The sequence below is a fragment of the Antennarius striatus genome, chromosome 9 (assembly GCF_040054535.1).
Source record: "Antennarius striatus isolate MH-2024 chromosome 9, ASM4005453v1, whole genome shotgun sequence".
In the NCBI taxonomy this organism is placed as follows: Eukaryota; Metazoa; Chordata; class Actinopteri; order Lophiiformes; family Antennariidae; genus Antennarius; species Antennarius striatus.
In genome coordinates, this window is record NC_090784.1 from 10138418 (window position 1) to 10162500 (window position 24083).

Here is a 24083-nt window from a genome sequence, read left to right on the forward strand (position 1 = left end):
TTTGTAACAAATATTCTCTGGCAGGAAGCTCGACTGCCTTATTACTTTTGTATTTGTTTCTGGAGTCCTGTAGACATGAAGGGAGATTTGCTGGCAAAATGTTACTCTGTTTAAGAATGACAACAAAATGAGAGGTTGTCATGAGTATTAAAGTTAGACATGAAAAACCTAAAGAAATCCATCATACAGTAGTATAATGACTAATCTGCTCCAGGATGTCACTCTTTTTGGCCATTAGTGATGTTTCTCGGAAAGTTCTGATGCAAAAAATTTCTGAGTGATTATCCTGATTTTGTTTTTAAAAATGAAAAGAGCAGTTCCAATTGCCTGCAAGCAAATTAAGGATGTGTGGATCAGTAAACTCACACACCATATCCTAATCTGGGAGAAACCTCCAAGCCAACCAAAGTTCCAGATCAGATGTATCTTGGAGCAAAATGTGCTGAGCCTCACCTAATTCTCCATTGGTGTGAGCTCATCTTAACCCAAACAAATACCCTGATTCAAATTACAGGTATTTCTCAACATAGGAGCATTCAACTTACAAACATTCGGATATGAGAACAAACGCGTGCCGCCACTCCCGCATCACTGAGGTGGTACAGGAACATTGCTAATGGCAATTTGATTTATCTCTCGGCTCAGTGTTTCATATTCATTCATGTAGTTGCTTACGTACTGTGTTTATGGTTTAGCTGAATAAAAGGACGGTGTTACCATTATTCTCACCATTATTAAGGGTGTCCAGTAAACTCCATCAAACTCCCTCTGTAGCTTATCTGACTGCACATACATTTAAAGGACACTAATTAATTTCCCTGGCATGTCCTTCCTCATTTTCAAGAAAAATCCATATGATGCTACTCTGGGGCTCTAATGACGATCAGCTTAATGATTCAGGAAATGATTAGTAAGTTAAAATTAGTCAGTTAATTGCCTGTATAACAGAAAGAAACCATATTCACAAATCAGAATAAGAATCTGGAAGTCTTTCTTGTATATTTCAGTATAAATATTTTTTTCTGTTTTTGTTTCCAATGAGAGTGACCGTGTCTGCATAATATTTCCTGTAATTGAACTTCTATCAAGCTAACTTGTCTTGTGAAAGAATATCCCAAGCTAATAAATTTCAGTGTGGTTAATTTCATCCAAGAAGTTACCTTTTTCACGTAACATGAATTCATTTAGATGTCATTTCATGGATTGATGGATCAACTTTTGTCTTTATACAAAAAAAGACGATGGATGTGTGTAGATTCTTCTTCAAGCAGTTTTTCTAATTACTTCTATTCATTGCTTGCTGTGGGTGAGAAGCTCATAGTTCTTGTGATTCAGGGAAGGCTCTTGTATGGAGCCTTCAGCTGGTGCCTTGATTCTCTATCTTTGAAACAAAATGCATAACACTGGGATGAAAGATGAATCACATACGTGTCAATGAAGTGCGAAGGGACAGTCCATTTATCGCCTACAATCAGAAGGCAGCCCACTTAGGTGCATTCATGCGCGTGCGAGCCCACATACACATATGTACACACACACATGCACACGCACACACACACACACACACACACACACAAACACAAGGACACATATATGTGTGTGTCTGAGTGGATTTATGGTGTCTATGCATTCTGATTACCCCTCTCTCAGACTAATGAAATGTGTATGTGTGTGTTCTCATTACTGCTCCCCATAACTAATGAACTATGTGTGTGCCTGCATGTGTAAGTGTGTGTGTTAAATTGAACTGCAGTTCTGCTCTGCTGTGTTCAGGCTGTTTCATTAAATGATAAAGTTTACTGATGACTCCAGTGGGATCATTATTTATTTGGTTCTCTGTTCGCTCTGCAGTAGCCACCTTGATCTTTACAAATGACCTGCTACATAGACCGACAGAGGCTATTTTGCACTGCAGGTTTAAAGACAAATGACTTGCTGTTCACTTAGTGTACTACCTACATATACATTGTGTTTACACACATTTAGATTATCCAATATCAGTTATTTACCCATCAGATTGAAAAAATGATCTTTGCTAGAGTAAGCACAGTTAAGCAAAAACGTAATACCCATAACCCAAACATACACATTTTAATTGCTGTTTCTATAAAACTTAATTCCATATATATCTAATATAAATATCTTATGAGAAAAAGGTAAGATGTTTGAAGATGTTAAAGACTATGACCGAGGCAATTCTGTCACAACTTGGTGGATTCAATATAGCTCTGCCTGCTCATGTACTTGTACTTGTGTTGGCTTTTCACACCAGTATAACTTGAACAAAAAGCATTCCACACTACAACCAGAAGCCAGAGCAAACAAGTATTTCAGGGGACATTGAGGAAGGAGTTAAGAAGTCTTTCTGACAGTTTGACATTTCTTTGAGACACAAAAATGCTTTAAACAGTCTATAAGAGTGTGGGAAAAGTAATACAGACATGAGGTGGTTTAATATCAGTATGTGGAGGATTCGGGGAGCTGGAGCCTATCCCAGTGGCATAGGGCGGGGGACACTCCGGGCACGACGCCAGTGCACCGCGGAGCCACACACAAAGACTTACAACCACTCACACACACACTCATTCCTACGGGCAATTGGGGATCAGCCAATCAACCTGAAGCGCATGCTTTTGGAGGTGGGAGGAAGCCGGAGAACCCAGAGAGAACCCACGCACACAGGGAGAGCATGCAAACTCCGCACAGAGCTGGACTCGAACCCGGGTCCGCCGTGTTGTGAGGCGACAGCGCTAACCACTGCGCCACCGTGCCGCTGGAGGATTCATAAATCACAAATTACAGTAAATAATAAAATAGTTTTTTTCACGATATCACAGAATTTCATTTTGCGTGTGGTTCCTGGAACGCGTTAACCGCGAGTAACGGGGGATTATTGTACTGTAAAAATAGCAGAATGCAACAGTATCCTCTCTTGTGCTCATTATGTGTTAATAACTGTGTTAATAACTGTGTTAATTGATCATACCAGCTATATTGATACAAATGCTTAAAAAGAACATACAATTATAGATATCAAACTTTATAAAATGTATGCTTACATCTATAGTATTTTATTTATTTATAGTATTTACTCCAGTTGGACAATGAATGTGAAATTTCTTGTTCCACTGATTTTTCTCTAAAGCATCAGAATTTAAAGTTTCAGACAAACAGACTGAATAAGACAAGAACTTTACGTCCATTTAACATCAACTGTAATTAGATTTTTGAGGTCAAAGAACATTTAAACTTATTTGTTGAAAAGACATTTAGCAGTCTTGGCTTTAAATCAATTTGGCTCTGCAGCTTAAATCATTTAGAAATCCTCATGTTATCTGTCCACTCACTTGTGCCTCCTCAGCCATTTCTTACAGTCCTTTCCTTCATCATTGATGCTGGAAGTGGATCAGCAAAGTGACGGATAACCAAGCACACTTCTTCTCTTCTATCTCTGTCCCTGTAAATTGAGCTACTACATGACAGTGCCATTACCTCCAGCTGCCACGGCTAAATCAAACACAGAAGCAGCTGAATGATCACTCACAATTCTCTTAAGTGTCCTCATTCTAACCCATTTCTAGGGTTCCTTCTTTCTCTGCTTCAGGAAGAAATTCTTTTTTTTTTTGCTAGATACAGTATATAGTACACTGTGCATGACATTCTTTTCATTCAGTATATTTACATAGTAAAATTCACAAATGCATACATCCAGGATATGTGATGATATGCAGACACATTTATACATTGTAGGATACATTAATACATTGTAGGCAAACAGTTGTAGTCTTGAATTGAACTAGACGGTCAATGAGGTGTTGCGGTTTTTGTTTAAACCTTTTGTAAAATTACATCAGGTTAATTTAAACTTTAAAAAGTAGTTGGGTGAACAGATGGCTTAGTTTAGGACTTAACATTCATAGCAAAAACCTCACTGCTCTTCCCTGCAGATGCTCTGATTATGACTGACTTGACAACATTTTTCACACAATATGCTGTTGTTCTGTATTCATCAATTTTAAGTCCTTGTGGTCCATATTTTCACTGTCATCCCAGCTGCTGCTGCTTTTTCTCTTTTCCACACATTTCAATGAAGCTTTAAGATCATAGTCAAGGCAAATGCTTTTCTAAACTTTCTAAACATTCATTTGAAAAAAATCTCAGTAGCCCATCCCTTTCCTTACTTCGTCCCTTCTTCCCAGTCTCTCTCTTACTGCTCATTCACTTTGCCACAGCAGCCCGAATGTGCCACATATTATCATTTCAGAGACCACATACTGAAGCACAGATGGGTAGCACAACCTTTTTCTCCTGGTAGATGAATAAATATTTACATTCCTAGATTTTCATTCTTCCATTGTCATCCTTCCACTCTTATCTCATCCTTCTGAAAACCGTCGTACTTTTTCTTGCTGCCATTTTTTGGGCTTCTATGTTCCTTTGGTGTCATCTGCATATACCTAATCAGAGGCCACTCAGACATCTGTTGTGGAAACATGCTTTCATACTCTTGCACATATTTAAAATATGTGATGACAAACATGATTGTGTATATATAAAAAGTAAAACACACAAGTGTACATGAGAGCTTCTGCAAACAAAGAAACGATAACAATTGTGCTGAAGACAATGGTGTATTTTATGAAGCTTAATTCAGCCCTTTCAGGCTGATGGCAGATTGTCTGCTTATTCTGAGTTTTAATTAAAAGATGTCACTCTGCTATGAAAACATTCTCTCTGTCTAACTCACTCGCTAACTTGTACTGAAGGCTAATGGGACTTTTGTTGGGATGGAATGTCCACCTCCGTGGGGGTTAAGCCACAGGAGCAAAGGACACACATTTTGTCTCTTGATTTTAGCATCTTTATGGACAAAAACTAAAAGCAAAAACTAAAGCAGAAGTGGGAAAAAAACTTGTATTACATTTTTATTTCTAAACTTTTTTGAATGAATGATTACCAGGCCATAACATTTTGATAAAAATTATATGTAATTCTACTCTTTTTTTCGTTTTACATAAACAGTTATGACTTTGTTATTGATAAAATCATTAAATTAACAGTTTTAGTTTTTATATTGTACTATTTGCTTCTTCCGTATACGTGTTCTGTTATTACTTTTGGGATGCATGAACATCATTTTGAGATGCACAACTTTTTTTGAAGCATGTCCCAGGGATGCACTGCTGTCTTGAGGCAAAATAATCTCTGTATATATTTATCAATGTCCAGTCTTGCTTTTATTCAGTTTTGGAAAGTGGTGTACATGTTGATAAGCAGCACACATTACTATTACCTGTACTCATTAAACCAAAAATATGAACAAAAATGTGTATTTTAATGGGGAAAAAGTTACGACACTCCCATATATTTTCTCACTAGAAATGGTTAAACTCACACGCAGGTGTTCACATCAGGAGCACATGAAAAGAAGTTTGTTACCAAGCATTTTGAAGGAGCCTTTCCATATAGTTTGATGTGCTCCTGACTGTTAGAGTGAGCACCATAGTGAGATCTACAGGTCTGATGCCCTCAGAAAGAAAATTGTGGCTGCTTGTGCAGGGAAGGGCATCTGGCATAAAAAAACCCAAAAACAAAACATTGCCAAACAACTGTGAACGTTCATCTAAAATGGAAAACAGGTCATGCCAAAAGGAAGTTTGGTGTGGAATTTAGGTTTAATGTTAGCCATTCCATCATCAATAGAATTGTGTTCAAGTGAAGGATAATAACGGCCACCATGCCCAGGATTGGCCGTCCAAGCAAGTTCACCCCGAGATTAAAAATCTTAAAATGCCATCACGGCACCTACAGCAGGCTCTTGATACTATCGATGTAAAAGTGCATGACTCTACTGCCAGAAAGACACTATGGACGTTTGACTGTCATAGGAAGTGTGCAAGGAAGAAACCTGGGATCTCTAAGAAAAATATGGAGATTGTTGACAAAGACCATGACTTCTTGAATGTTTGGGGGGTTTTTTGTACAAATGAGATAAAAAATTGAAATATTTGGACACAAGAACAGAAGACATGTTTGATGTCAACCAAGTCCAGCACTCGAAGAAAAGAACCTCATGCTAACTGTGGTGTGTGGTTGTGTGTGCACGCGTGTGTGTGTGTGTGTGTGTGTGTGCACGCGTGCGCGTGCACATGCGTGTGTGTCTGTGTGTATGTATAGCATCCAAAATAAAATGAATGATGGTATAAGTGATTCAAAATTCATTCACGATTGAAATTATTGCAGAAACTTCATTCCAACTTGGTAAAATTTATTTTTTGTTGCATCACATTAATTGAAAGGAAGTTGCATTGACAACTAGTAGCTTCTGTTTTTGACTCTGTTTCTTCTATGCTGTTACTTGAAAGGTGAATGAAAACAAAATGTATTTCATTTTAACAAGGAGTTGGTGTATGGTTCTTCTTCATTAGTATTACACATCACACCTCCATCACCCTAAGAACTGGGAGAGACAGAGGTGTCAAAATGAAAAAAAAAAAAGAAGTGTGTGTGTATTTGTTCCTTCTCAGCCTACATTTTTCAAAATCCACAAAAGCCAATTTACACACGTCTCACTCTATGCTCTATTTTTGCATTATTTTGTCCTCGTGTTACTTTGCAACCCTGGACTGAATTGCACTTTTCCCCCCACCAGTGCGATAGTTTTGTGGCGCTGTTGCTACTTGCAGTGTATGCCTCCTTTGTGCCATAACCATTAAAGGTCCACGTGAAATAAACAAACCTTGGGTATGAGACAGTTATCTTTTGAAACCAAAAAAAAAAATCCATTGCTTCATTTAATTTGACTTCTCTCTCATCATCATTAATTTCAATATCTTCAGGGAGTATTATATATATTTTATGTTGTAGTGATTTTGCATTAATTAGCATTAGTTAATAGTAGTTTTTTCAAATGTTTTCAAATCCCTTCAGGAGAGGAACGTTTTTTGAGATTACATTCCATAGGCTGCACAAATTCTCTGAATTTGTGTCAGTTTGCTAACCTACATTAATGTTATACACTTGCAATGATGAGGACACAACAGCACAGATGGGACTCTTGATTCCATCATAGGTGAATTGTTATACATTCTCATTTTCAGCAATGCTTGTTTAATTATTAATCCTACAGGGTCTAAATATTGTGTCGTTAACCAAAATCCAGGAAAACTGTATTGTGCGTTGTATACTTAGGGTTTCGAAGCCTTGCTTAAGGGGATTCAAACAACTTTCAATCTTTTTTTTTTTTTTTCTGTTGAACCATTTATCCATTCCATTCTGAGATTTCTGTCTAGTTTTATTTGGTTTCATTTTTCATTGGGGATTTGTTGGTAGATCTAAGAGGTCAAGGATGCTTGTGCCTGCAGGCCATTGGTTAATATTAATGACCATCAACCAACTGCAATCATCAATAGGTCAGAGGTTATCGTGGCGTTGCAGATGCAGGAAGTTAATGTAATTAAAGATGCATCATGTTGTCGATTGCAAGGAAAATGCATATTCTTTTAATGCTTTTTTTGAATTCTCTTTTTCATTTTTTCGTGATTTTTGAATTTTGTTTTTGTCTCAATTTGACATATTGCAATTTTTCAACAAAAGGTAGTACAGTGCGCCCTCATGCATTCACGCATCTCCGCTTGCGACTTCACCTCATGCAGTAGGCAGTCACATGATATCATATGTGCATGCTATTGGCTGACAGCACCCGGAAGTGTGCTGCATTCCGAGACTCACGGAATGCAGCGCACTTCTGTGAAACATTAAAGTGCTTTAAACAGTCTATAAGAGTGTGAAAAAGGTAATACAGATATAATTTGGTTTAATATCAGTATAGAGAGGGTTCATAAACCTTTAAATTGCCATAAATAATAAAATGAATAGTTTTTCGCTACATCGTGGAATTTCGTTTTCCACGCATTTCCTGGAACACATTAACCGCGAGTAAAGAGGTATCACTGTATTAGTAACTGTTACAAGATTGTTTAAAATTGCTGTATCACGCATGGTGGGCTTCTGCCCGACTGTATACAGACACACTTGCATGCACACATGCCAACACTGCATGCACAGGTGAACACACTCCACCCAAGAGACAGAGAGCAAACATCAGAGAATATGCTGTGTTAATCACTTGAAAAGCAGACAAATTTGTCTGCTGCCAGTGTGGTGAAAATGGTAATCCTCACTCTTCTGTGGGGGAGTAGCTATCCGTCTCCCGGCCAATGCTGAAATAGTGTTTGCAGCAAAATTCTGAAATGAATCAAACCAGATCAATGAAACTGGGAATGTCAAGTATGTATTTAACTTCCTGCCTTAGCCTTTGAGTTCTTCTAGCTGCTGGAAAGATGTATATACCACAAACCATTCATCTACTCCCACACCCTTCGACAACAATTAATGATGAGCCGTCTGACCATTGATCAATACGTGTTCAATGTGCAATAGCTATGCAGTGTGCCCTCGCGCATTCACGCTCGCGATTTCAACTCATCGTGGATATTTTGGTAGGCAGTTGCATGATACCGTATGCCCATTCCATTGTCTGATGGCATCCAGAAGTGCACTCGGTTCTGTGAGTCTCGGACTTACTGTACGTGAGACACAAAAGTGCTTTAAACTGTCAATCAGAGTGTGGGAAAAGGTAATACAGACAGAAGGCGGTTGAACACCAGGATGGGGAGGGTCATAAACGTTTAAATTACAGTAAATAATAAGATAAATAGTTTGTGGCTCGCTCACGGAATTTGTTAATCGTGTGTGGTTCCTGGAATGCATTAACTGCAAAGAACGAGATCGCACTGTATTTCTATTCACAAAATGAAAGCGATGTAGCAACAGTGGGAAGTGACAAACTTCAGATTAAGTTCTGATAATTGATCAGTTGGAGGATAATCAATGTCAGGCAGAAATTTTGTTTCATTATTTATTTTCCAGTACAAAGTATGCTGGAATGAAATATGTTGCTGCACATAGATGTCAGTCATTACATACACAAAGTGAAAATATGTTGTGGGTTACAATACCACAAGCTTGTTGACATGGACAGATCAATCTGGTGCAAAACCGAATTTGACAGTGGCTTGCCAGTTATTCTCTTTGATGCTCGTATTTTGACATTCAGTATTGTGAGGGATCTTTCTTGCTATGTTCCTGCAACACAGAAGTTAAGCTTCCCTTCTCTTGGAAAGATCAACAACACCTGTTGCTACAATGGCAAAATAATTTTGTTTTTTATGAATATGATCTAAACGATTTACTCTTACCTCTTTTTCAGGGTGTCAGGTATAACCATTGCCACAGATGTAATCTGTGGTTTTCCTGGTGAGACAGAGGAAGATTTCCGAGAGACCATGGACTTGGTTAAACTCTACCGATTCCCAAGTCTTTTCATCAACCAGTTCTACTCCAGGCCTGGTACACCTGCTGCCAAAATGGAGCAAGTACCAGCACATATAGTAAGTGTGTACAAGGAGATGATGTATTTTAATCTGATATTTCTGATGACTAAAAATAACTCAAGAGTGCATAGTGTAAATGCAAGAAGCACCCACCAACCCTCCCTATCACCGGGAACTGTATCACAATAATTTTCTAGGGTTTATTGTAAAGTGAAGTAATGCTTTTTCCGTGTCTTCAGCTTTTGTGGGAGTGAAGTTCAAATAGGCTTCAGTAGAGTATCTGCAGAGCATTGTGTAACGCTGGATGATGTTGATTTTGGTTGAACCATTGTTTGGCAAAGCCACTTTCATCACCAGTCATGCAGCACTTGTGTGGCCATTCTTCCTCATTTCAGTGCCTACCATGAAATCACAGTCAGCTAACTTCAACCGTATTTGCTATTGATTTGAAGCACAATTATATATCCAATACACATTGAGTTAAATTAATCTCTGTTCTGTGCCACATTTACATCGGAATGAAGAATAACAAGAATAATAGCTACTTATTTAATAGCTTGGTTGCGACAGTTATCAAATATGCACAATGGCCCACACAATACTTGTGCTTATGCAAAATATGTTTTTCAGTGATGTTTTTGCTTAGTTTGACCTTCTACATTATTATACCCTGTGCTGTATGTTCTATCGCCTTATATTTTTCTCTCACTCTTACCCATCAAAGTTTTGACATATCTCTTTCAAGTAGAGCGTCTTCATAAGTCATTCTCTTTTTCTTTCCTTTCTCCTATCTCCTTTCATTCTCTGTGGAGTATCTGAGTGTGTCTTGGAAGGATCAGTCCCCACATAAATACATCACTGCTTCGTCTTATCTTTTCTCCATTTCCTTCCCCTCTCCTCCAGCTGTCTTATCCGTCTTTTATTGTCAGCGATTGGATGGCAGCAAGCATCTATGCCAGACTTCATTCCAAAAGCAGCTCTTTGATTGTCCGACTCTGTCGTTTTGGTGGTAACTTTTCGTTGTCAAATCGGTTTTTTTTAACTCTAAAATAATTTTCATCACTAGCTTTACTCAAACTAAGGATTTAAACACATATCTTAAATATATGCTTGGTAACACAATAATCATTTAAAAAGTCCAACATTTCTTCTCAGCTCTGCCAAAGGTAATGAAATTAGAAATGTATCAATACTGTATTAGTTTTCTGAAAAAAAAATGAGGCATCTAAATATTTGTCATGTCTCTGCAAGAGCACAGACTTTAATGTTTGAGGCCATAAATTATAACAGGAAAATATATTTAAGAATGTCTCAATTATAATGTTTGAGTATATTTGCCTCAAGTTTTACATTCAAGCATCTGATGACTCTGATTCACTATTATTATTATTATTATTATTATTATTATTATTATTATTATTATTATTATTATTATTATTATTATTAGTATTATTATTAGTGTTATTATTATTATTACGATGCACTATAATAGACCAACAACCTAATCAATTTGCTTTTAACAGTTGCCATCTCAATTTTGACATTTGCTTGTGTATTGGTGTTTGACATAGAGAAGTAAAAGGTGGGGAAACAAAATCGGAATAATATGTTTGGGTCCCTATAACTAGTACACCTGCTTCGGTGGTTAAATCTGCATACATTACATCATCATTCACCATGCACCTGTTCTTCCACACATACATACAAACACACACACAGACACACACACGCACTTGCACACGCATATGCACAGCATGTGGTGGCAGCTAGGCGACATCAAGGCCATGTAGGGTCAGTCGTTAATAAAGTGCACCAGATGGTTTGTCTGGAACACAACTGTGTTGAATATCCACAGGAGGGGTGGATGGAGAACTAGGTAGGGTAGGAAGTGGAACTGAGGGAGGCCTGAGAGAAGGTAAGGAAGGAGGGATAGTGTTGGAAAGATAGCTTAAGGGAAAGGTAGATGAATGGTGTAAAGAATGATAAAAAGGAACAGTGACAGGGTCATGTTCATTGTGGGAAAATGAAGGAGCACTAACCAAATTTAACTGGCCCGTGTCAGTGCTCACCTGCTAAATGTTGCTGATAACAAAGAAGTCAGTCGCATTGTTTGGCTGCAGTAAAGTGGTATGGTCTGAATTTGGTTTAATCTGCAGCACAGTGTTTTTAATAGCTAGTACAAATATTATCTTTGTAATCAGTATATCACACATTACCTTTTCCAAAAATACTATCAGTAGGAGCGGAAAGGATCACGCTCATGTTAGTTTTAGCACTGACACTTATTGGTGACTGTAGTCTTAATCAATTCAGTGTACCTTACAAGCCAGATCATTTTAAGCCAGGTTTGTACTGTTAGGCCATTGTTTAATTGAGAGATGAGTATGTATGTATGTTTACAGAAGTGATTACGTAGGTTTGTTGGGACTAGGTTTTGTACAGCAGTAAACAGAAGGTGTTGTAAGGTTTTATTTTTTAAATTTGATCTTTGTTAATTTAAGGTGTTAGTTCTTCCTGAAGGTTTACAAAGGTGAGACAAAACACAAACCATATTAGTTCCACTACATAATGTTATTATTGGTAAATTTGTCATTGTATTCACGATATTACATTGAGATGTATTGTGATGCAGTCAATGAGTTTGAGGTATCTTAAGTCAAAATTGTTACTGATTTTTATCAGATATATTAGAGAATATATGATGAGGTTTAAAGCAGCAGATGGTAAGAATAGGAGACCACAGGGATGGTGGGAGAGTCTGGAGCGTGTTGAGAATAAAAGGATGTGAATGCTATTAACTTTGATCTCCATAATCATCCCCAGCTGACTAGAACTTAGCCTTGATAAATGGACTTGGTGAGTGTTGTGTGTGTGTGTGTGTGTGTGTGTGTGTGTGTGTGTGTGTGTGTGTGTGTGTGTGTGTGTGTGTGTGTGTGTGTGTGTGTGTATTTGGATGTCCTTTAGTATGGGGATGTTGAGAATGAGCAGCTGCTGATGAAAAAGAGTAAGAATTTGATTATCTACTCTAGCTATGTTGTGCTGTTAATTTCCCCAGGTTGCAGTTGTTTAAGAACTCCGTTACCCACATGGCATCACTTTTCACAACTGTCAAAGTGAAACAGCTGGCCAGCCAGGAGTAACTCCTTACCCTAAATTCACTGTAATTTATCTATGCCTGGACAATGATACACACACAAACACACACATGTGTTCTTTTTGTGTATATGTGTTTCAAATGCAGACCTGCACATTTACCAGGGGATAGAACATTTAAGTACAGGCACCTTAATCAATTGTAAGGTTGAGTTAATGGTTAAGTTACTGTTTGGGCTGAGGTAGGCTTGAACTTGAATCATGCGGGCCAGTATTCCATTAATACTGGAATGGATATCACATTGAATTTTAATGATACTAGTTTTTAGTGCATCAATTAAATGCTTTTTTTTCTTAACCGGAATAGGTCATCATTATGCTGGTCACTTTGTAGTTCTAACTATCTCCAGGGATTTAGACAAATGCAAATGTTATGCATGATGTGATGAAATGATGATCTCCAGTTGGAGAAAAAAAAAAACCAGCCAGCTGTGAATGTTTTATAAAAGAAGATTTAGTGAAAGCTGTATAAAGATCCTTAATTCTTCAAAAATAGAATTGCAAAATTACAGTAATACAATAAAAAATCCATATCAACATACTTAATACAGCCTTATTGTTATCGATCCAAACTGTGCAGAACAAGAGTTTTCATAAGACCCTTGAACTTGTAACTGTAACTTCACAACTAAGATATTTTTATTGATTAATAATATGAATGTAGTTAAGAAGCATTATGAAAGCATTGCATTACATTTATAATGAATGCCTTCATAACACATTATAGATGTGGTCTTCTTAGGAAGTTGAAACAATAAAGCCCTAAAGACCAAAAATGTTTTTGCATAAGCATCTGTGAAGGCCACTTGACTGTAGCAGTGTTTTTACTGCACAATGCTTGAGCTATACAGTATAATGAAAAGTAGCCACTGTAGAAGTAAAGTTACTTTTGTAAAAAAAGACTGAAGTGAAAACATGTATACATATATGTACAGTATGCACTCTATGCGTGTATATATACTGTATACTGTGAATAAAATTGCGAAAGTATTGGCCCCCCAAGAACTTTTTTGACATTTTGCCACATTTCAGGCTTCAAACTTAAAGATAACAAACTGAAAATATTTTTCAAGAATCAATAACATGTGAGACACAATCGTGAAGTGGAACCAAATTTATTCAACATTTTATATTGTGTTTACAAATAAAGAACTGAAAAGTAGGATGTGCAAAAATATTGGCCTCCTGTTCTCTCAGCTCAGCTAACCGACTCCAGAAGTTCCCTGATGACTTCAGAATGATCCAGTATTGCCCTAAATGACTAACAATGACATTTGGTCTCACATTTGCACATCCTACTTTTCAGTTTTTTATTAGTAAACAAAATATAAAATGTTGAATAAATTTGGTTCCACTTCAGGAAATACTAGTTGTCACTAAAGCAAAAAATATTAAAGTCAAAGTTACTGCTGACACAGCTTTACGCAAAAGCTTTTATTAGGATTTTGGTCAAAAACTGGTGTTTTTTGTTAAACCAGCCTGTTGTTGATAGTATAGAATGAAAAAGGTAGAAAAAAACTTTTTTCATGATGAAAGAAGAGAGTCTGCTCTTTCTTTATGTACTGTTTACATAGTCATAGAAGACAATATTTTATTGGTCTTGAAATATTGGTCAAAAGGTTCAAAAAGTGCCAGCAGTGTGGGCATAGCTGCTCTCAAAATGGCTGGCATCCAAAGAGTTAATATTAGTGCTGTCAGGCGATTAAAAAATTAATCTAATTATTTACAGGATTTTGTAATTAATTACCGTATTTTCCGCACTATAAGGCGCACCTAAAAGCCTAAAATTTCCTCATAGACCCGTAGTGTGCCTTATAATCCGGTGCGTCTTATATGTGGGTTAATATTCATATTAATATTGGTTAAAAACATGATCGCTGAAAAAAAGCCGGCAGTCTGGCCGCCAGTCATGCCGCACTCCGCCACCAGAGGAGCCCCCTCAGAAGCCACTCGGGCCTATGCCCCCTAACAACGGTAGTCAAGGGGCGTCACCGAAGTCCCGGCTCTAACTGATCTGCTCTCAGACGGTAGAGCAGCCTGTGGGAGCACTGGTGATTACGTAGCAAAACATAAGGGACTTTTAACAATTCTATTAATAAAGTTTGACTGACTGACTGATCTAAGTATTTCCTAAGTATTTGGCGTCGGAAATAACCCACTTTAAACTCAATTGGTCTAAAAAATGCCATTGTGCTGTCTTCTGGAATCTAGTGACGGTCCATTGTATTAGTCTGTGGAAACACACGGAGAAACTGGCATAAAGGTGAATGAAAGACCCTCAAAGATGAACTTCCAGTCTTTTCTGAAATTTAAGAGCAGTCACTGCTAGACAAAGGTGTCTACTTTACTGCAACTGATTTACAAATGTAGTTGATATCTCTGAGCGGGCGGCGGAGGGGTGCATTCAGGCTTGTGTATTCTGTCTGCAGCGACGTGCTGTGAGATTCACGGCGGTGAGACACCGACGTTAAAGTCAGTTCTAGGAGTAAAACAGCATCATATTTGCCAGTGAATTAGCAGCTTGACATTAAAAACTAGTTAAAAAATAGTTTAGGACACACAGCAGCAAATAGCTGCACCTCACCTCCGACTGGACTACCGATCGATCGAAACAATATTTAATTAATAAATGAAGACAAACGTCGGAGCTTAAATATCTGCTTCGACCTTCAGATCACGAAATAATCAGCTCTGTTCGCACTGACTGCACTCGTAATGAATTTAACCAGTTTTTAATGTCAGGTTTTTTAATATGCGTGTTGACTTCTTTCTAAGATGGCAAAGTGATCAAGTGATCAGGTTTCCTTGATGAGGCTCAGGCCCCATCCACACGATAACGGATATTTTAAAAACAAAACTTTTTTTGTTGCGTTTACGCCTTCCGACCACACGACAACGGAGATATCCGGGACGAAAACGCAACTTTTTAAAAACGCTGGCCAAGGTGGATTTTTTTAAAAACGCTGGGTCTGCGTTGTCGTGTGGACGGCGTATCCGCAACTTTTTAAAAACGCTGTCGTCTTGCCTGCAACGAAAATCGCTGTGACATCATATTTATGGGCCCGTGTGTTGTGACAACAAAACACGGAGGATTCCTATTGGATAAAATTTGACTCAATACTGCCACCACATGGTTTGGCATGCTTATAGTTGTCTTCGAAAACGCACTGCTGTGTTTACGTGTGGACGGAGATTTTTTTTAAAATGCTGTCGTGTGGACACGAATCGTTTTAGGACGAAGCGTTTTTTAAAAGTTCAGTTTTTTAAAAGTTCAGTTTTTAAAAAAATCCGTCATCTTGTGGACGGGGCCTCAGAATGGCTTAATTTTTTAATTTTTTTTAATTTTAATTTTATATACTGGTTTGATCCCCGAAGGGAAATTAAGAAAGCACACTCTAGCTACTGATTACAAACGCATGCATACATATATGTGAGTACAGGCCCCTGTATCACACACACACACAAAGGGGCCTGTAGGCATGCAGGGGAGGTAGAGTGGCAGGCAGCTCCTTCTTGGTGCGCCTCAAATGAGCAATTTGTAAAGGGGACGGCACCTTGCTCAAGGGTGCCTCGGCAGTGCTCCGGAGATGAGCTGACACCTCCCACTGTCAGCTCACCTCCGGGTATATTTGAGGGTGCGCCTTATAGTCCAGTGTGCCTTATAGTGCGGAAAATACTGTAATCTAATTGATCGCATTTCAATCTCATACCTGCTAAAGGATTTCAAATAAAGAATTTGAATTCTAGGACATTACAAAATTGTAGTGCATGACTAATTAATAGAATACACCAAGAAGAGAAGATTTGAAATCCACATGTTTATTGGTTAAATGTGCTTTATAAATGAAATTCAAAAGAGGAAAGACCAAGCACATCAGCAAACCAATTAAGCCAGGTTCATTTCTCAAAAATACAATACAAATACAGTTAAATGAAATAAATAAAATTCAGAAAAAAATAAGGTTGAGTCTCAAGTAGGCACATAAGCAGACTCTCAATCAAAACGAATACTAAAGCTGACTCAATACAGCAATTCAAAATGAAAAGTATAACATGCCTCTAAATAAGGCAACATCAATAGCAAGATACCAACAGACATTTCCTTTAAAAGGGTAAGCTAACGTTACAGGAACTGACAACAGACAACTCTATGTGTCCTTCGGTGATATGAAAATTATCTTTCACTAAAGGTACAAATCAATGCGTTTTTGTTGATAGTCCCGTCTTTGTTCTTTTTCTAAATATACTTATCACCCAAAGGTCTGAGTGGGCTTGCCTCGCTCTCCTCTGTCGCGTCCATCTCTGTTGTCAGTCACCCTGCTTTTTACTAGTGGTGCAGGTACGAAGTGACGTGCCACTGCAGCCTACGGATCCCTCGATGGGCCACATTTAAAATGTATGCACATTGACTTGCCACTCACGATTAATTGCGTTAATTTTTATAGCGCGTTAATTTGCAGCGTAATTAATTAATCTAATTAAGATGTTAAACTGACAGCCCTAAAATTTACATTTATATACTGTATATATACAGTGCGCCCTCGTTCGTTGCAGGTAATGCGTTCCAGGAACCACACGCGATTAAAGAATTCCGTGAGAGAACAACAAACTGTTTATCTTATTATTTACAGTAATTTAAACGCTTATGAACCCTCACTATACTGATTAAACCGCCTTCTATCTGTATTACCTTTTTCCATACCCTTATCGACTGTTTAAAGCACTTTTGTGTCTCACTTTTGTGTCCAAGACTCACGGAACATTGCGCACTTCCGGATGCCATTAGCCAATAAAATGTGTGTACGGTATCACGTGACTGCCTACCAAAAATCTGCGATGAGCTGATGTTGCGAGCGTTGATGCGCAAATGCGCACTATATATTCTGTATAAATACATACTGTATATCTCAAATTACCCTAGGACTGTTCGTAGGACTGCACTTATTTGGGCTGAGGTTTCAATTGTTAGAATCTGCTGGAGCCACTCTTCCAGATTGGTGGTCACTGCCCTAAGTGCTCCTACTACCACGGGGACCACGTTAGCCTTGACCATTCACATATGTTCCAGCTGTTCTTTCAACCCTTGATACTTCTCAATCCTTTTGTGTTCCTTGTTCCTGATGTTGGCGTAAGCTGGAATCGCCACGTCTATCACCACAGCTCTCCTCTGCTCTTTGTCCACCACCACTATGTCCGGTTGGTTAGCCAGCAGCTTTTTGTCAGTCTGGAAGCTGAAGTCTCACAGGGTCTTAGCCTTTTGTTGTCAACCACCTTTGGTGTTATGTGGATTTGGGTATCTCTAGTCCATATTGGGTACATATGTTCCTGTACACTATCACAGCTACTTGGTTGTGCCTCTCCATGTATGCTGACCCAGCTAACATCTTACACTCTGCCATCACATGCTGGACTTTCTCTTGGGCTTCTTTACATAGCTTGCACCTCGGGTCAGATATTGGCCTCTATTGCTTTTGTACTTAGGGCCTGTTTTTGTGCTGCCATGATCAGTGTCTCTGTGCTGCCATAATCAGTGTCAAATTGGCAGGTCCATTCACATAAATATACATACTGTATACTTGCAGGGGCTTTGTCTTTCTGGGTTGGTACAAACACACAGTAACCCTAATTACATGTACAAGTGAGTTGTCTTATTGGTAGATTACAAGCACAAAAACATGTTGCCTCTATGTAGACATGTTAGTATGCAGAGCACAAAGGAAAAGGTAAAAATACAATGAACTAGAAAAGTGTGGCTGTTTGAGCCATTGGCATTTAACAAGGTCACCTCACATAATGTAAATCCTTCAAATACAAATTCCAGATTGTATTGGATAACGGTTGTTTTTCCCCATAATACCACAGTTCTGCATGTTTTAATATCCATTTTTCTGTAGTACATGTAAGAAAGAAAAAAACATCAAACAACCAAACACTATTGCACATTAGAAGTAGGGTTTTCTTTTCAGAGAGGTACTAGAAAGTGAAGGTTTAATGTTTACAATGTGTTTGGCCTCATTCACACTCATTTTGCTTCACACTATTAACTTCATTCACTGTTATTGGCTACAGATTATGTCTGCAAATTCAAATTTATCTAGTGTTTGGCAGTATCATTTTCTGGGTTATGAAGAAATTTCACATTTACTCCCCCCCACCAGCTTTTTCCATTCTGTTGTAGTTATTTAAACTAAGGATCTCACAAAATTTTACCTCTGAACCCCCTTGTAAGTGCCAACATTATTTCGGAATTGTCAGACTCCAGGATCACTAGTAATGAGATGTTTCTTCTTCATTTACTACTGTTATGTTAAAAGACACACACCTTCCGTCACCATTCTCTATGTGTTCTTCAACCTTTTTCTTTTTGTCTTTCTCATAACATGATTTATTTCTGTGTATTTTTATGGCTGTCTTATTTTGTGTTTACCATATTTTCACACCTTTGAGTGCCTGGAATGCATTTTCTGAAGTCACCCTGTGAGCTGATGCTGTTTTATGTGCCTGTGGTGTTTTTCAGAGGTGTGTATGTGTGTCTGCTACTGAACTTGGTAAATTCTGATGGGAGCTCATTGGTGGTTGAGCAATTCTTTCCTGTGGTTACATGTCTTACAGTTCCACATACACACTCACTCTCACACAATTGAGCTTCACCTAATTTAGAGTGATGGTGAAAATGATGGGCAGGTTGAAGTAAGGAAAGCGAATGGTGTTGAGGAGAAATGATTAGAGCCTTGTTCTCACCAAAGTTGCTCCAGGCAGAGAGAGATTGTGGAAGGACAGATGAGTAAGGGGAGGATGGGTGAGAAGAGTGCAGACAGACTGATTAGTATGAGTATTCCTTCACTGGAGAAAACAGGGAGTGAGGCAGAGGTAGAGCACCAAGGGATAGAAGGAAAGGCAGGGAAAATAAGAAAAAAGGAGGATTTGGAGATTATGGAGAGCCTTTTGGCAAGAAGTGAGGCAGAATCAGGTGAAAACAAGCACGGGAGGATGGTAGGACAGGACCAGTGATTACAGGACTGGGGATCATAAGAGCCTTGGGTGAACACAGAAGAACACGGTAGAATTGGAGCACAAGTGAAAAAGTGAAGATATAGACACATGGAAGGAATAGAGACAAGAGCAAGGGCTGATGAGAGGTGAGATGATATGAGATGAAGAATGGGACTCATTTGAGGCAGAGACGTTGTTGAAAGAATAGTTGGTCAAGGGCAAGAAAACTTTAAAGAAACCTTTAAAGACTTCAACTTCAATAAATTATTTCACCTCTCTTTCCTTTCTACTGCTTCTTTGAAATTCTTTTCTTGTTTAGATTTTTTATAATCACATTGTTTGGCACTTTTTTCTTCTAGACTTTTTTACCCATGCTCAGGACATTAGCCAATCATGAAAAATGAAATTGCTTCCACTATCAGCTTAATCACATATGTTGTACATATTAATAGATTTTTCTTCCTTCTCCACACAGCTTTCTTTCCATCCTGAAGCTGCCTGCCTTATCCTGAAGCTGGATTTGTCTGTAATGCTATAATGATGCTTGTGCGTGATAGCAGAGATACTTGTAGGTTGCTGCCACATATGTACAGACGTGGCCCAAGGACACTGAAGCTAACCATTTACATACACTAAAAAGAAAGAGGGAAGTAGAGAGAGGATTGCAATGAATGCTTCCTTTAGCTACAATAGCATATATCCTCCCCCCTTAGGCAGACATGGTCTAATCAGTGTGTTAATTAGCACTCTTCGTAACTGCTTTGGCCTCATGTAACTGATTGCATTACCAACTGCCACACATCAAACAGTCATGTCTCATGCTTGTGCATCTCATTACACATTAAGGACATGCAAGGTTAGGGCCAGACTTTGAGTGAGAATGAGAGAAAAAAAAAATTTCTGCTAGGGCTGTTGGGCAAATAAATGACATATTTCCCTGTGTTCATTCTATTCATTTTGTAGATTTAATGAATTACTCAGGGCATTGTTCTAAGCCATAGTGATTTCCCAACCTTCCCTTAATTGACCCAATAACATTTATTATATTAATAAGTCGAGCAATGTACAGTTTTTTGTCTATCTGAAATTCAAGTGGAAGTAAATGAGGACATTTCAAGAAGCCATATTAAAGACCCTCATGTTCTGTGGCAAGGTATATGAACAGGATGTAAGTATCCTGTGAAGTTTTGATTTTGATTCCTTTCTGTGTGGAGTTTGCATGTTCTCCCTGTGTCTATATGGGTTCTCTCCAGGTTGTACGGCTTTCTCTCACCCCAAAAACCGAAACCTTAGGTGAATTGGTCACACCGAATTGTCTGTAGGTGTGAGTGTGAGCATGTGTGTATGTTTTTTTTTGATGTGTGTATGTTTTTTTTAATGTGGCCTCGCAAGCTGGTGTCTCATCTGGGAAGTAGCCACCTCTCGTCCATAACCAACTGAGATAATGCACGCTTGTGATAAGGTGGATAATCAGTCTACGGATAGATGGATGGATGGATGGATGGATGGATGGATGGATGGGTGGGTGGGTGGGTGGATGGATGGATGGAGGGAGGGAGGGAGGGAGGGAGGGATGGACATGCTGAGAATGCTTACATGATATGATTCATGTTCCAGGAACATTTTGTTATGTTTCATCATTTTTGATACTGAAATATTTAAGAAATACTCAACCCATGTTTGCATACTCAGTGTTTCAAGGAGCTTTACATTTCCATGCAGACACCGCTGCTCCTGCTGCTGCACCTGCACCTACTACTTCTTTTATTTCTAGTAAGAGTGATAACACTACAAAAAAATCGAAAAAGATCAGAGGTTTGAGAGACGCTCACATTCAAAGCAGGCTTTACTCCTGTGTAGCTTGTACACATTGAACTGCACCATTGAATGGGCATGTAACAATTATTATAGAGTCAGTGTATAATGTTTTCCCATATAGAGTAGATGCATAGGTTTTAATGTGTGTGTGTGGTCTGTATGTATCGAATGAATGAATTTCAAACAATGATTTTTTTTTTTAATTGTCTACAGAAGAAGCAGAGGACTAAAGAGCTGTCACAACTCTTCCACTCTTACAATACGTATGACCATAAGGTAAGACATTGTTCAGTGTTTGTGGTCCTCGATTGTGTTCCTGCTATTTATTTAGTTATGTTCAGTTTCAGCTGTGCCACTTAAAATGCCATGGTATTAAATTTTATCTTAACACAAATTATCTATTTAACAAATGCCCTCAGTTTTCTGTATTATTCACCTAAAATTCAAAAGTTGTTGTAGCTCGCTCATCATCACAATATTGGCTTCATGAGGCGTCTCTGTCTTTTTCTCATGGTGGATGTCACTTTGCAACAATCTAGTGGCGGAGGACAGCTGAGTTTGTTCCTGATTATAATGTAGCAGTGTGACTGTGTGCAAGAAATTGAATTCTATCAAAAACAAATCTCATCAGGTGTGTGTGTGTGTATTCCTATGGCTGTGTGATTTGGCTTACACATCAGGTTAACAGCAGACTCAAGTTGTCTCTCTTCAGGCATGCTTGTGATGATTAGACCCTTTCGGGAGTACTCTGGGTATGTGTGCACGTGTATTTATGCACATTTTTGAATGTAAAATGTTGTTAATAAGTGACGTCATGACCGCTGCTTTCATCACATTCTTCTTCCATAATCATTTGATGATAATTCATGTGTATGGTTACAAACGACCAGATATTTATCGTTTTTAATTTTTATGGTCTCATCATATATATAATGGACCATTTGGCATTCTCTCTGCACAGTATCATCACAGGTGTGACATCAGGGTTTCTTCTTAAGTAACCTTGAGTTATCAATTACTGAAGTTATAACATTGTTTGCCTTTTTTTGAAAGTTTCCAGCCAGTTACAGTTACGCATAATTAAATGATATTTATACAGTAACTTGCATGTCTTGAAAAAGTATTCTGGCACATCTTCTTGCAGTTATCTTATTATTTACTTTGATCAGTTTGTATTACAGGCAGCACAAATATATTTTACTGAAATAAGAATAGGTGTATTTTTTTAAGTTAGTACCCTATTGTTTTGTTGATCTAAGTGGATTGGGTTTTTTTATTGATTTTAATGGATAGGGAAAAATGAGCTAGAATGATTCATATTTTAATCTCAATGCAGGCATCTACACTGTATATTGTAAACCGAAGTGATATCTTATTGTAGGCACCCTTGGAAATTGATGTGATTCTAGCGACTTACTTTTCTTATATTTTAAGACATTTAAAGCAAAATACGCTTTCGTCTGCTTTATCAAAAAGAGTTTCAAGCAAACAATCTCCATCAAATCTTAAGGAACTTGAGCTGTTTTGTAAGGAGGAATGGGCAAATATTTCTGTCTCAAGATGTGCAAAACTTACACATACCAAAAAAGACTTGCGGCTGTGATCACCACAAAAGGAGGTTTTACAAGGTATTAATTCAAAGGGAGCCAATATTTTTGCACATCCTACTTTTTATTTTTTATTTGTAAACAAAATATAAAATGTTAAATAAATTTGGTTCCACTTCACGATTGTGTCTCACATGTTGTTGATTCTTAAAACGTATTTTAAGTTTGTTACTTTAAGTTTGAAGCCTGAAATGTGGCAAAATGTCAAAAAGTTCTTGGAGTGGTCATTACTTTCGCAAGGCACTGTACATCTCGTAAGAAAGTTATTAACAATCTGTCATGGTAAGCAGTTCTAGACTTCTAAAAAAATCCACTTATACAATATCTCCATTTGTATGTATCAATTGGGAAAACCAGAACAATCTGATGGTTACATGTTAAAAGACCTAATGTCAAATACCACTTTGAAGATACAGTATTGTCTCTCCAGATCTAAAATCCGTTATTCGCTCTCAGCCAATGTGCGGCCGAACATTCTCAGGGAAAAAGCCCGTGTCCATTCCAGAGTTGAGGCTTAGGGCGAAACATGGGCTGAGTCAGAGCTCCAAATGGTCTGAAATGCCCCCCTCTGACAGATGGTATTGCAAACCTGACATGAATACATGTAAATGACTTTCTATTTTTAAATTTCTCCTTAGTATGTATTTGATTTAAAATGTAACAACAACAAGGAAAAAGATTATTCAGCTCTGATATACTGCATTTATTCCAGCTATATGTTTTTAATCCGTAGCAGAATAAAAATTCAACTGACATACTGATAATCTTGCCTATTTCACTATTTATTGGGGATAGTGTGTCAAAACCAATCCCATTCCATTATAAGCTATCTGATTGCCCCATATATAAATATTTTTTACATGTCAAGTTTTCCGTAAATCGTCCATGTAGCACAACCATATATCTGTAAGTCCTTTTTGCTTTTTACATAGATTGTGTAGATGTGCACAGAAATCCCCTTATATTACAAACCCAGATAGCCATAAGATATGGTTTAATGATAATAAATCTAATGTCAAGCTTGCTTTCTCCCCGATCATCCACAGTTATGTCTGTCCTTGCCCATGTCTTAACATTGTGGAGATATTGTGACAAATCAGTTTCTATTAAGCCCATG

At 38.0% G+C, this 24083-nt stretch overlaps 1 protein-coding gene across 1 annotated transcript in view; it reads left to right on the forward strand.

Moving 5' to 3' along the window:
• Nucleotides 1–24083, forward strand: part of cdkal1 (CDK5 regulatory subunit associated protein 1-like 1) — a 252411-nt gene that overhangs the window by 173053 nt on the left and 55275 nt on the right. The window contains exons 11-12 of the mRNA XM_068323764.1: nucleotides 9272–9452; nucleotides 21573–21635. Of these exons, the coding sequence (XP_068179865.1) occupies nucleotides 9272–9452; nucleotides 21573–21635 (244 nt within the window). The remainder of the gene's footprint in view (nucleotides 1–9271; nucleotides 9453–21572; nucleotides 21636–24083) is intronic.